The sequence below is a fragment of the Canis lupus genome, chromosome 23 (genome assembly GCF_048164855.1).
Source record: "Canis lupus baileyi chromosome 23, mCanLup2.hap1, whole genome shotgun sequence".
NCBI lineage: Eukaryota > Metazoa > Chordata > Mammalia > Carnivora > Canidae > Canis > Canis lupus.
In genome coordinates, this window is record NC_132860.1 from 26,332,108 (window position 1) to 26,345,207 (window position 13,100).

The 13,100-nt window shown below is 37.9% G+C and overlaps 1 protein-coding gene across 6 annotated transcripts in view; it reads right to left on the reverse strand.

Annotated features, from left to right (window-relative positions):
- FCHSD2 (FCH and double SH3 domains 2) overlaps positions 1–13,100 on the reverse strand; it is a 334,052-nt gene that overhangs the window by 8,280 nt on the left and 312,672 nt on the right. For all 6 annotated transcript variants that reach the window (XM_072794507.1, XM_072794506.1, XM_072794509.1 and 3 more), the window contains one exon: positions 4,255–4,389. In XM_072794507.1, coding sequence (XP_072650608.1) covers positions 4,255–4,389 — 135 coding nt within the window. The remainder of the gene's footprint in view (positions 1–4,254; positions 4,390–13,100) is intronic.

Below are 13,100 nucleotides of genomic sequence, written 5' to 3' on the forward strand. Positions count from 1 at the left end.
ACTAGGTTGATCATACCATCCCCAAACAGTGACAAATTCTTCCACTTGACAAGGTCAAATCCTCTGCATAGACTTCAAGACTCTAGAGAGTTTGGTCACCATGGTCTCTCAATGCTTTAGCCCTACACATTATTCCCTATACTCTGAACACACCATGTTATTCCTTGCCTCTGTGCTTTTACCAGGCTGGTCCTTCTTTTTCCAGGTCCTGCTCACTCTTTCCCACCTGGTGAACAGATTTAGATTACTGTGGATTCGAGTCCACCTTCAGTCTGTTTCTAAAGGCAAGTGACCATAGACCTCGCAGAGCCTCAGTTTTCTTTTTTATTCCTATTAGAATGTAAGCTCCATGAAGGAAGAGATTTTTGTCTGTATTCATCAATGCCATATCCCCAAGCCTAGAAAAGATCACAGGATATTACAAGGGAAGTGCTCAATTAATATTTGTTGAATTAACAGGTTGGTTGATAATATCTTCCATATTGCGTCATTAAAGAGATTAGAACATAAACATGGTACCGGGCACATGATACTTCACAAACGGTAGCTATTACTATTACTCATGATTTGAGACCTGGCTAATATATTTTTCCAGACCATCCACAATGAGCTGGTTGCTCCTTCCTCCTTTTGTTGTAAGGCTTGCACACTCTCTACCATGAACTACCATGGCACTCTACTCAATTGTTTGCCCTTGTAGGGTTCCTAGTAGAATGACTTACTTAATACAGGAAATGTAATTACTCTCATTTATCCCAACTAAAGTGGGCAAGTGGTCAGGAAATGTTTATTAAATAAACACATGCTCTAGCATTGCCTCCTTAAGTCCTAATGCCCCAGTGGCAACTAGAACTCTAGAAGCAGCTATGTCCTACCATTCTGACTACTACCATTGTTTTCTATTTGAAAACAATGTGCTTTTTCCTGATTAAAATAATACATGTTCATTGTAGAAAAGCTGAGAAATTGAATAATTGAAATCTTTTTTTTAATTATTTATTTATTTTTTATTTATTTATTTAATTTACGATAGTCACACACAGAGAGAGAGAGAGAGAGAGAGGCAGAGACACAGACGGAGGGAGAAGCAGGCTCCATGCACCGGAAGCCCGACGTGGGATTCGATCCCGGGTCTCCAGGATGGCGCCCTGGGCCAAAGGCAGGCGCTAAACCGCTGTGCCACCCCAGGGATCCCGAATAATTGAAATCTTAAGGTACATTCAATTTGGCGTCTTACTCTTCTGGCATATTTCTTCTTACATAAAACTCTCATTAATATAATTATTAATTATCGGGATCCCTGGGTGGCGCAGCGGTTTAGCGCCTGCCTTTGGCCCAGGGCGCGATCCTGGAGACCCGGGATCGAATCCCACGTCGGGCTCCCGGTGCATGGAGCCTGCTTCTCCCTCCGCCTGTGTCTCTGCCTCTCTCTCTCTCTCTCTCACTGTGTGACTATCATAAATAAATAAATAATAAATATGAATTAAAAAATATTATCAATTATCTTCATAACATTTTATGTATATTATTATATGAATGGTTAATTTATTTAACTATTCTCTTATTGGACAGCCAACTTTGAACTATTATAAAATAGTACTATGATGAAAGAATATTTTGTATTTCAAACCTTTTTCTATATTGTGGGTCATTTCCTTGAGATATATGCTAATAGGGTCAAAGGTTAGGAGCATTTTTAAGGCTTCTGAATCTAATTCTTAAACAGTACTTTTCTTTGTTCTCACAAGATTAATCCAGGCCTCATTTCCTGGTCTGGACTATAGGAATCACCATTAGGCTTATAGTTCATTTCTCTCTATTTTAATCTGTACAGTATCTATACAATGACCAGGATGACCTTCTTAAAAGCCCAATCTGATTTTAGGACATCCAAAGGTTCCTACCAGTCAGGTTAAAAGCCATACTTTAGTCTGGTCTACAAGGCCCTTTACTATCTGACAGCAAATATCTTTATTTCCAGCTGCTCTAATTCCTACACTTGATGCTCACCCACTACTGAATGTAACATTTCCTGAACACTCCATACTCTCATCAAACTGGGTCTCTGTATTTGCTCTTCTTTTTTGCTTAGAAGGCTCTTTCCCTTTTCACTGTATTAGGAAGATCTTATTCATGACCTAATTTAAGTGCCACCTCATCTAGTGGTTTTAACTTTTACTATAAATGTTTTTATACATAATCTATTTTTCAGCTTAATATTTACTTCCCCCAGACTATCCATTCTAAGAGGAGAGGGGCAGGAATTATGTCACATTAATTCTTGCGTTCCCTGAAACTTACATATATTGGGCACTAAATAATTGTTCAGTGATTAACTGATTAAATAGATTTTATAGTCTGGTTAATCCTAGGGACATGGCCTAGCATATGCCAATAGAGGGAATGTTGGATGGATGTGAGCTGTTTGATCACTCAGACATGTGGGATTCTTTCCATTTAAGGACCTTAAATTTTAATTCTACAACTTCAAAGTAGATATAATACTGAGAGGTAAGATGGGAAAACATTCCCAACCCTAGTTTTATAATACTCTATAACACCTTTACAACTATATATATATCTATATATCTATATAATGAAAAGATGTTAAACTAAAAAGTCTGGGAATCACTGATATTGAAGAGTATATACTGCCAAGTTTTGGCCTTCCAAGAATGGTGGGAGTGAGACCGTCCCCCAGTTATGGCTATTGAAGATTCTCTCCAGACTCTTCCTCTATTGTCCCTTAACCACTGGGTGTCCATCAGTATGGGAGCCAGAGAAGGACTCATTTGTTTATGCCTTCCTTATCTCATTCATTTATTCATCCCACAATTATTCACGAAGGACCTACTGTGTGCCAAGTACCATCCTGGGTGCTGAAGACACACAGACAAGATACACAGATACAGACAAGGTTTCTGCTTTTATGGACCTTTAGTAAGGAGTCAAGACAAAGAAATATGAAAACAAATAGGATTAAGTTTGGCTGGTGGTAAATGGTATATAGTAAATAAGAGAGAAAGGGAAAACAAAGAAATATGAAAACAAATACGATTAAGTTTGGCTGGTGGTAAACGGTATATAGTAAATAAGAGGGAAAGGGCAATGGGATAGAGAGTAGTGAATGACAAGTTGGTTTTATATTTAGGTTGTTAGGGGAGGCCTGAAGAGGCACTATTTGAGCTAAGCCTCAATAAAGGGCAGTATGCAGCCAATCAAAATTTGGGGAAAGATAGTTCTAGGTAGAGGGGGCAGCAAGTACAAAGTTGTCAAGTTAGGAAGGAGCATGGTGTCACAGTGGTTAATGGATGGTGAGTGGGCTGTGTAGGGGAATGGTCCGACATGAAGCTAGGGAGACTGTCAGGGGCCAGATCAATCTGAACATTACAGACTCTAGGGAAGAGTTTGTTTTTCTATGTGTGATGGAAAGCTTATAAAAGGCTTTTAGGCAAGCAAATAAAATAATCTCCTTTATGTGTTAAATATAAGTATGGCTGCAAAGTGGACAATGGACTTTTGGGAGGGAGGCAAGTATGCAGAAGGGATAATCAATTATGGTGTTTTTTTTTTTTTTTTCCTTTATAGTAACTGAAGCTATGGCCTAGACCAAGATGGTGAAAAGTGAATGGATGTAGGATATGTTTTGGAGGTAGAGTCAATAGGACTGATTGAAGGACTGGATGAGGGTAGGGAAATTTATGTGAAAGTAGAGCAGGGGTGAGAGAGATTAAGAACTATTATATCAAATTAGGTTTTGAAATTCTGGCATCTATTTATCTAGGTCCCTTCTTACCATGGTAACAAGAGGTGGTTAGTATCAGTTTGGAGGGTCACTGTAATGGAGGGTCTTGGGTGAAAGCAGGCTATTTATAATGAGGTAAGGTTCCTATTTACTGAAAATTTACTAGATGTCAGGCACTGTACCAAGTCCTTTGCTATAAAATGAAAGTATTATCTCACTTACTTTTTAAACTAGCCCTATGATATTACCCCATAATATAGATAAGAAAACTGAGGCTCACAGAGATCAAGGGACTAGTGTGGTCACACAGAACGCAGGTGGCAGAGACAGGATTTTAATCCAGGCAGTCTGACATCAGTGCCTAGACTGTTCACCATTATGTTGTATTATCTCTAATGTTAACTGAACAATTTTATAGTAAGCATAGTATAAGAGGCTGGATAGACACCGTCACGGATCTTCAGAGTTGCCACAATTTAATATGAGCAATAGGTTAGAGAAATACGCACCTTGTAGGAATAAACAACTTTGCAGGTGAGTGGATAATTTCTTAAGGTGCCAGAAGGGCTGGAACTGCTATCATCAAAAACATCCATATTGTCTTCAAACTCTTCTCCTTCTTCTCTTTCAGGATCTGCATTGAGCTAGGGAAAATTAGAAGCCAGTGGCTAGCTTGCTTACTTCAAGAAAATGGTTGAAAGCAGGAAAAAAAAAAACTTAAAACCTGTTTCAAAATATAATTTAAAAAATTTTTATTTATTTATTCATGAGAGACAGAGAGAGAGAGAGGCAGAGACATAGACAGAGGGAGAAGCAGGCTCCATGCAGGGAGCCCGAAGCGCGACTCAATCCTGGGACTCCAGGATCACATCCTGGGTCGAAGGCAGACGCTCCACTGCTGAGCCACCCAGGCATCCCTCAAAATATAATTTACTTATTCAACTGCAAGTAGGAAAAAAAGTATCTTTTTTTTAATGGAAAAAAGTATCTATTCTCACTTGCATTTTTCCAGTTATGAAAGGACCACGTTTTTTTCCCCTTAATATTCTATTTTATGGGCAGCCCCAGTGGCTCAGCGGTTTAGCGCCGCTTTCAGCCCCAGGGCCTGATCCTGGAGACCCGAGACCCAGTCCCACGTTGGGCTCCCTGCATGGAGCCTGCTTCTCCCTCTCCCTCTGTCTCTGCCTTTCTCTCTCTCTCTCTGTGTCTCTCATGAATAGATAAATAAAATCTTTAAAAAAAAGATTCTATTTTATTTTTATTATTTTTATTTTGAGAGAGAGGGAGAGAAAAAGAGGGACATGCACCCAAGTGCACACATGGGAGGGGGGGCAGAGGGAGAGAATCTTAAGCAGGCTCCATGCAGGGAGCTTGATCTCACAACCTTGAGAGATCATGACCTAAGCTGAAACCAAGAGTTGGATGCTTACGTGGCTAAGCCACCCTAATGCCCTAAGATTTTAAAGTAATCTCTACACACAATGTGGGGCTCAAATTCATAACCTTGAGATCAAGAGTCACATGCTCCATTGACTGAGCCAGCCAGGTGCCCTGAAAGTATTAGTTTTTTTTTTTTTTAAAGATTTTATTTATTTATTCATGAGAGACAGAGAAGAGAGAGAGAGAGAGAGAGAGGGAGGCAGAGACATAGGCAGAGGGAGAAGCAGGCTTCATGCAGGAAGCCTGATGTGGGACTTGATCCCCGAACTCCAGGATCACAATCTAAGCCAAAGGCAGACACCTAACTGTCGAGCCACCCAGGCGTCCCAAGTTTTTTTTTTTTTTTTTTTTTAAACCAAGAGTAAAATCTCTTTCAAATATATAAGAGTTGTTTATCAGCATCCTTTCCCTTTTCACTGTTAAATACTAATAAAGGCCTCTTAACATTTTAAACTGAACATACAGGGAAACATTGGAAAGGTTTCTAAATGCTATCAAGGATATAGAGAAACAGGCTTTTCTCTGTTGTTGGTAGAAATGTAAATTGATACATCCTTAAAAAAATACTAGCCTACTGAAATTAAAAACTAAACATACCACTTGATCTAGCAATTTCACTTTTGTGAATCCATTATGGAGACATAAAAGCAAAAGAAGGTAAGACTATAGATCTTACCTGACTTACAATGGGGATATGTCTATATAAACCCATCATAAGTAGAAAATTATCCTAGGATGAAAATACATTCAATACACCTAACCTACTGAATATCATAGCTTAGCCTAGCCTACTTTAAACATGCTCAGAATTTACATTAGCCTATAGTTGGGCAAAACCATCTAGCACAAAGACTATTTTGTAAAAATAAAGTTCTGAATAGCTCATGTAATTTACAAATGGTCCCCAACTTACAAAGGTTTGACCTAAAATTTTTTCATTTTGTGATGGTGTGAAAGCAATACACATTCAGTAGAGACCATACTTTAAATTTTGATCTTTTTCCAGGCTAGCAATATGTGGTACAATATTCTCTTGTGATGCTGGGCAGTGGCAGCAAGCCATGGATCCCAACTAGCCACAAGGTCATGAGGGTAAAAGAGGTACCTGCACAACCATCCTGTACCCATATGATCATTCTGTTGTTCACTCTCAGTATAGTATTCAATAACTAGGTGTTAAAAATATATTTGCCTCGAGTACTGTTCATGATACTAAAGTACAATTATTTATGTATTTATTATTATTTTTTAAATATTTTATTTATTTATTCATGAGAGACAAAGAGAGAGAGACAGAGAGGAATAGACACAGGCAGAGGGAGAAGCAGGCTCCATGCAGGGAGCCAGACGTGGGACTCGATCCTGGGTCTCCAGGATCACACCCTGGGCTGAAGGCGGTGCTAAACCGCTGAGCCACCCGGGCTGCTCACAAATAGTATTTATATGAACATAAATATCTGATGGGGGAGGCAGAGTAAGAAAACTGACTGGAGACTAGAGATGACTGACTTGTGTTTTATGTACCTCTGAACTATCTGGACTATTAGAACAAGCATGTCTTTTTAAACGAAAAATCCAACAAACAGGAAACAAAACAGCCAAAGTTTCTTTGTCTCTAGTTACACATAAGCATTTATTTAGCTACTTTTTCCAATGTCCAAACATGCAAAGGCATGCCTATTTATATATTAAAGATATAAAGACTGGACAGTCAGAATTAGGCCTCACAATAGAATGAGTAGCTGAAATATCAAATCCCTATGATATGCTGAGCACTGCGCTAGGCTCGCAGACATGAAACGAAGGATACGGCTTGCTTTTCATGAACTCATACTCTATACTGGAGAAAATGCTACCACTAAATGCTGAATGTGCAAGGCGGCCTGTGAATAGGAAGAGGTATTTGGAGAAGGTCAGGGAAGACCTTGCATTCAGCAAGTTGCAAAGTAGAGGCTACTTATATTGTCCAATTCTACTTTTTAATGCATTAAAGTGATTTCTCTTGAGTAATTATTAACATTTAGAACCGACTTTATAATTTTTTTTTAGATTTTATTAATTTATTTATTCATGAAGGACACACACAGAGAGGCAGTGACACAGGCAGAGGGAGAAGCAGGCTCCTTTTGGCGAGCCCGATGTGAGACTCGATTCCAGGACCCCGAGATCATGATCCGAGCCAAAGGCTCAAACATTGAACCACCCAGGCGCCCAAAACTGACTTTATTCGTAATTGCTATTAAAATTCTATAGAGCCTTCTAAAAGAATAAATTACACATATTTTCTATCAAATATATTGCCTACATTTCAAAGCCCTTGTAATATTCTTACTTATAACTATTACTGGAAATTCTTCACAGCTGAGTGAGATAATCATGTATGTGCCTCATCTTACAAATAATTCATCTATGGTCAGTCAGGTCAATGATAAAATAAGACTCAAATCTTGACCTTTCAAATCATCTCAGGCTATGATACCATCATATTCCAAAAGGGCACTGAGTTATATAAAAGATGAGGATCGCATGTTAGAAATTGCCCATTCAATATTTACATATACTTGGAAGACACTGCTTTCATACTCTATAGGACATAGGTTATAGACATTAAAAAAAAAACACATAACTGGGCATTGCAACAAAACAACACAAAACACCCATATGTCTATAAAAAACTGAAATTAAAGCCAATGTGGGTAGAACTTGTTTCTAAAAATATATAAGGAATGTTAATATGCACTGTGCTGTGGCACTGGGAATCAATCCAAAATGTTTTATCTTGGCAACACTATTTGATACTAAACATTCCTTTCTTTCCCCTTTATTCTGAGTTCATTGTTTGATTCTCATGGAAGGGAATGTGAAGTTGCAGTGACAGCAACAGGGTCAGGGCCATGTGCTTTTTCTTTGCTCCAGCAGCTTTCCAAAATATGTCACTGCTGAATAAACTGCCATTTCCCTCTTTCACCCTCTGTAACTTCACTGTTACAATGTTTTCTTGACCCAGCATTTCTAAAATCACATTCTTCCTCTGTTTCTTAACAATTGCTCTCTTAGCTCTTTTCCTTCCTGTCACCTGACAACTTCAATTAAAACTATTCCTTCTAGCTGTACTAATGTTTTTCCTTTCTTAGTTGTTGTAAAATGCTTACTTTGCAAGGGTAGATAAGAAAAAGCATTCTGAGTTGGTATTAGTAGCCATCTCCTTATACGCAGCAAAACAACCTCTAAAGGGTTTCACCAACTTTATGGTACTGTAACAAACTAGAAAGCAATACTGGGTCCTTAAGTCTGACAGATTTGAGTTTGAATGCTGACTATATCATTTACTGTTTGTTGTGTGACCTCGGGCAAATTATTTAACTTCTGACTCCAATGACCTTATCTTATAATGAAAACAATTACTTCTTCATGGGGTATTATAAGGATTAAATAAGGTAACATATTGAACCCCATAACACATGCTAGATATATAGAAGGTATTTAATAAATAATTGCTCTTTTTTATGAGGAAAGAAGAAATTGCATAAAGAATCTGGTGATATTCAATATAGAGGAAGGCAGCTCCTCATAACTTATTAGCAGAACCTCTGAGTTTCTTTTGGACAGAGAAGTGATCACATTGAACATCATTCCAAATACAACACAAGTAGATTATAAAGGATGATGTTGCAAATACCAGCAAAATGGATTTCTACTTCTAGATAAGATGGAATATCAAGGACCAGATTTTTTTTTTTTTTTTTTGCCTTTGGATAATTCTTTTTTTTTTTTTTTTATTGGTGTTCAATTTACTAACATACAGAATAACCCCCAGTGCCCGTCACACAATCACTCCCACCCCCCGCCCTCCTCCCCTTCCAACACCCCTAGTTCGTTTCCCAGAGTTAGCAGTCTTTACGTTCTGTCTCCCTTTCTGATATTTCAAGGACCAGATTTAAACTGCTTCCAGAAACAACTAAAAAAACTGCTCAAAATACATGAACACTGGACATCATGCACTTAAAGACAGTGATCCCTGGGTGATCCCTGGGGGATGGAAAACAATTTCCTAAATTTAGGAAACAACTACTTAAATCCAAACTAATCAGAATAAAGAAGATAAATACCAGGGCAGAAATCATTATAATAGAAAAAAGAAAACAGGGGAAAAAAATCAATGAAATTAAAAGCTGTTTCTTTGTGAAAAGCCATTTGATATGGGTAAACTTCTAGCAGAATGATCAGGAAGAAAGTGGAGACACAAATAACCAATATCAAGAATGAGAAGTGAAGCTACTACATATTCTCTGGATAATCAAAGAATAAAAAAAAGGAATATTATAAACAATTTGTTCCAATAAAGTTGGCAACTTAGATAGAATGGACAAATTCCTTGAAAGACACAAATGATCAAAGTCCACTCAAGAATAACCTGAGTAACCATCTATCTACTAAAGAAATTGAGTTTGTGATTTTTTTTAAAGATTTATTTATTTATTCATTCAGAGAGAGCAAGAGAGAGGCAGAGACACAGGCAGAGGGAGAAGCAGGCTCCATGCAGGAAGCCCGATGTGGGACTCGATCCCGGGTCTCCAGGATCACACCCCAGGCTGCAGGCGGCGCTAAATCACTGCGCCACCAGGGCTGCCCTGAGTTTGTTATTAAAAAAGAACTTCCACAAAGAAAACTCTAGGCTCAGGTAACTACTAGGATGAATTCTATCAAACATTTAGAATAAACAATTCTACACAATTCTACATATGCTTCCAGAAAACAGAAGAGGGAGGGATACTTTTCAAATCACTTTAAGACAAGCATTATACCAAACCAGATAAAACATTACATGAGAAGAAAACTACAGGCTAGTATCTGCTGTAAACAGAGATATAAAAATTCTTATCAAAACTTTAACATCAATTTCAATCAATATATAAAAATGGTAATATATCATGATTCAAGTGGTGTTTATTAGTAATGCAAAGTTGGCTTAATAGCTGAAAAATCATCAATGCAATATATCATATAAACAAACTAAAAAAGAAAAATCATTTGACAAGATCCAACATCTAGTACTATCACCATCTAAATAGGAATAGGGAAAACTCCTCAGCATGGTAAAGGGCACCTACAAAAATCCTACTGTTAACATCATACTTAATGGTGAAAGACTGAATGCTTTCTCCCTAAGTGTAGAAACAAGGCTAGGACATCTGTCAGTTCTCACTACTTTGATTCAGCATTGTACTGGAGATTCTCGTTGTTACAATAAGGGGAAAAAAGGAACCAGTAAAAATGTCTTAATATGCAAGTGACTTGACTATCTACAGAGAAAATCTACACAAAGGCTATTACAACTAACAAATTGAGTTTAGCAGAGTTGCAGGATACAAGATCAATATGCAAAAAATCATATTTTTATGTGTTAACAATGAACAACTGGAAATTAAAATAAAAAACCATTTACAATAGCACCCAAAACCATAAAACAGTTATGTCTGAAAAAAGATGTTTAAGACTTATATACTGAAAGCTACAAAATATTGAGCGGGCTCCTGGGTGTCTCAGTCAGTTAAGCATCTACCTTCAGCTCAGGTCATGATCTCAGGGTCCTGGGAGAGTCCTGTATTGTCTGTTTCTCTCTCTGCCCTTCCCCCGCTGTTCATTATCTCTCTCTCATTCTCTCGGAAATAAATAAAATCTTCAAAAAAATACTGAGCTAAATTAAAGGTTTAAATAAATGGAGAGGTATTATGTTAATGACTGGAAGTCTCAATATTGTTAAAATATCAATTGTCTTCAAACTGATCTAGATTCATCACAATCCTTTTTTTCTTTCATTAAGAAATCAAATCTTTTTTAAAATTTTATTTATTTATGATAGTCACAGAGAGAGAGAGAGAGAGAGGCAGAGACACAGGCAGAGGGAGAAGCAGGCTCCATGCATCAGAAGCCCGACGTGGGATTCGATCCCGGGTCTCCAGGATCGCGCCCTGGGCCAAAGGCAGGCGCCAAACCACTGCGCCACCCAGGGATCCCCAAATCTTTTTTTTTTATAAATTTATTTTTTATTGGTGTTCAATCTGCCAACATATAGAATAACACCCAGTGCTCATCCCATCAAGTGCCCACCTCAGTGCCCGTCACTCAGTCCCCCCCACCCCCCGCCCACCACCCCTTCCTCACAATCCTATTTAAAAAAAATCCTGGTAGGTTTTTTTGGTAGAAAATTGATTTTAAATTCATATGGAAATGCAAAAGACCCAGAATATCCAAAACAACCTTAAGAAGGAAGCTGAAAGTTAACTAAAATAGTTTTAAAAAGTAAAAAAGAGGGACGCCTGGGTGGCTCAGCAGTTGAGTGTCTGCCTTGGGCTCAGGGCGTGATCCTGGGATCGAGTCCCATATTGGGCTTCCTGTATGGAGCCTGCTTCTCCCTCTGGCTATGTCTCTGCCTCTGTCTCTGTGTCTCTCATGAATGAATAAGTAAAATCTTAAAAAAAAAAAAAAAAAAAAGGAATGCACAGCAATTACACTGAGTCATGAGAAAGGTCACAGGAATAAAGGGCCATCCATAGAATAAGAAAGTATGGTAAAGGGCAAGACTTTAGAGGCAGATGTATCTGAGTTCAAATCCTAGCTCTCTCCTGTCTCTCCTGTCTCTGCCTCTCTCTGTCTCTGTGTCTCTCATGAATGAATAAGTAAAATCTTAAAAAAAAAAAAAAAAAAGGAATGCACAGCAATTACACTGAGTCATGAGAAAGGTCACAGGAATAAAGGGCCATCCATAGAATAAGAAAGTATGGTAAAGGGCAAGACTTTAGAGGCAGATGTATCTGAGTTCAAATCCTAGCTCTCTCCACTTACTAGCCGTGTGCTGTTGGGAAGGAGAGCTAATTCTCACAAGTCTATCTCCTCATCTGTAAAAACATTCAGAACTGTTGTAATTAACTGTATCATTAAGTGACATAATGTATGAATGTGCCTGACACAGTACCTGGTACAGAATAGATGCTTTATCTATGAACTCCCTCCTTATAGTAGTATTTTAAGTTTAGTTAGTAGAATTAAACTATTTGTCTTGAGGTTCAGATTAATGTTTTTGAACATATACTATGTATAAGGATTTAGGTCAGGCACATGACTTGTTATTATGGCCATGAAGAAAGTTGAAGAACGTAATACAGGTGGAGACACTTCTCTTAGGAGTGAAATTCTGCAAATCTTTTCAATGCCCCCCTTTTGGTCTTGGCCATCAGTGAGACTGGTTCTCCCCATCTGTGGATACAAACTCAGCAGACATTATACTCCGTTTGACAACTCCCAGCACCTAGCAAAAGGTCTCATGACCAGTGTAGGTTCAATAAATGTTACTGAATTGAACTAATTTATCCTATTTAAAATCTGAAATGTAAATTTTACTCATAGTGTAGGCTATTTGGGTACAGAGTTTAATTCAATAAAAAAACCACTGCCCGTTTGGAAAAACTGTAAATACAGAAAATGCCTGAAGGTTGTACAGGTGTATTCTATTACTTTCTACAGCTTACATTTATTTTATTACAAAAATCTATTGTTTCCTTTCTTTGGGATTAGTGCAAGCCAAAAACTGATTTCATAATTCAAAAACAAAGCCCATTATACTGCAAAGACTATTACACATTAATGAGGCAGATGGAAATTAACCACCATCCTGATGGTTAAAAATATTCAATTCCCTTGCCTTTCAAAACACATTCAGCATGATCTTCACAATGAGGGAAGTCAGAATTTATTTTTATGCAACTCTGCAAAATGCTTACACTTAGGGAGGCTGCACAACAAAGTGGATGTCAGGATGTCTGTGCATAACAGCTGGGGGAAATGGCTAGAGACAAGGAAGTCATGTAAATATTGTCAGCTATAGTTTGAGAACCTAGGGCAAAGTAACAGAACA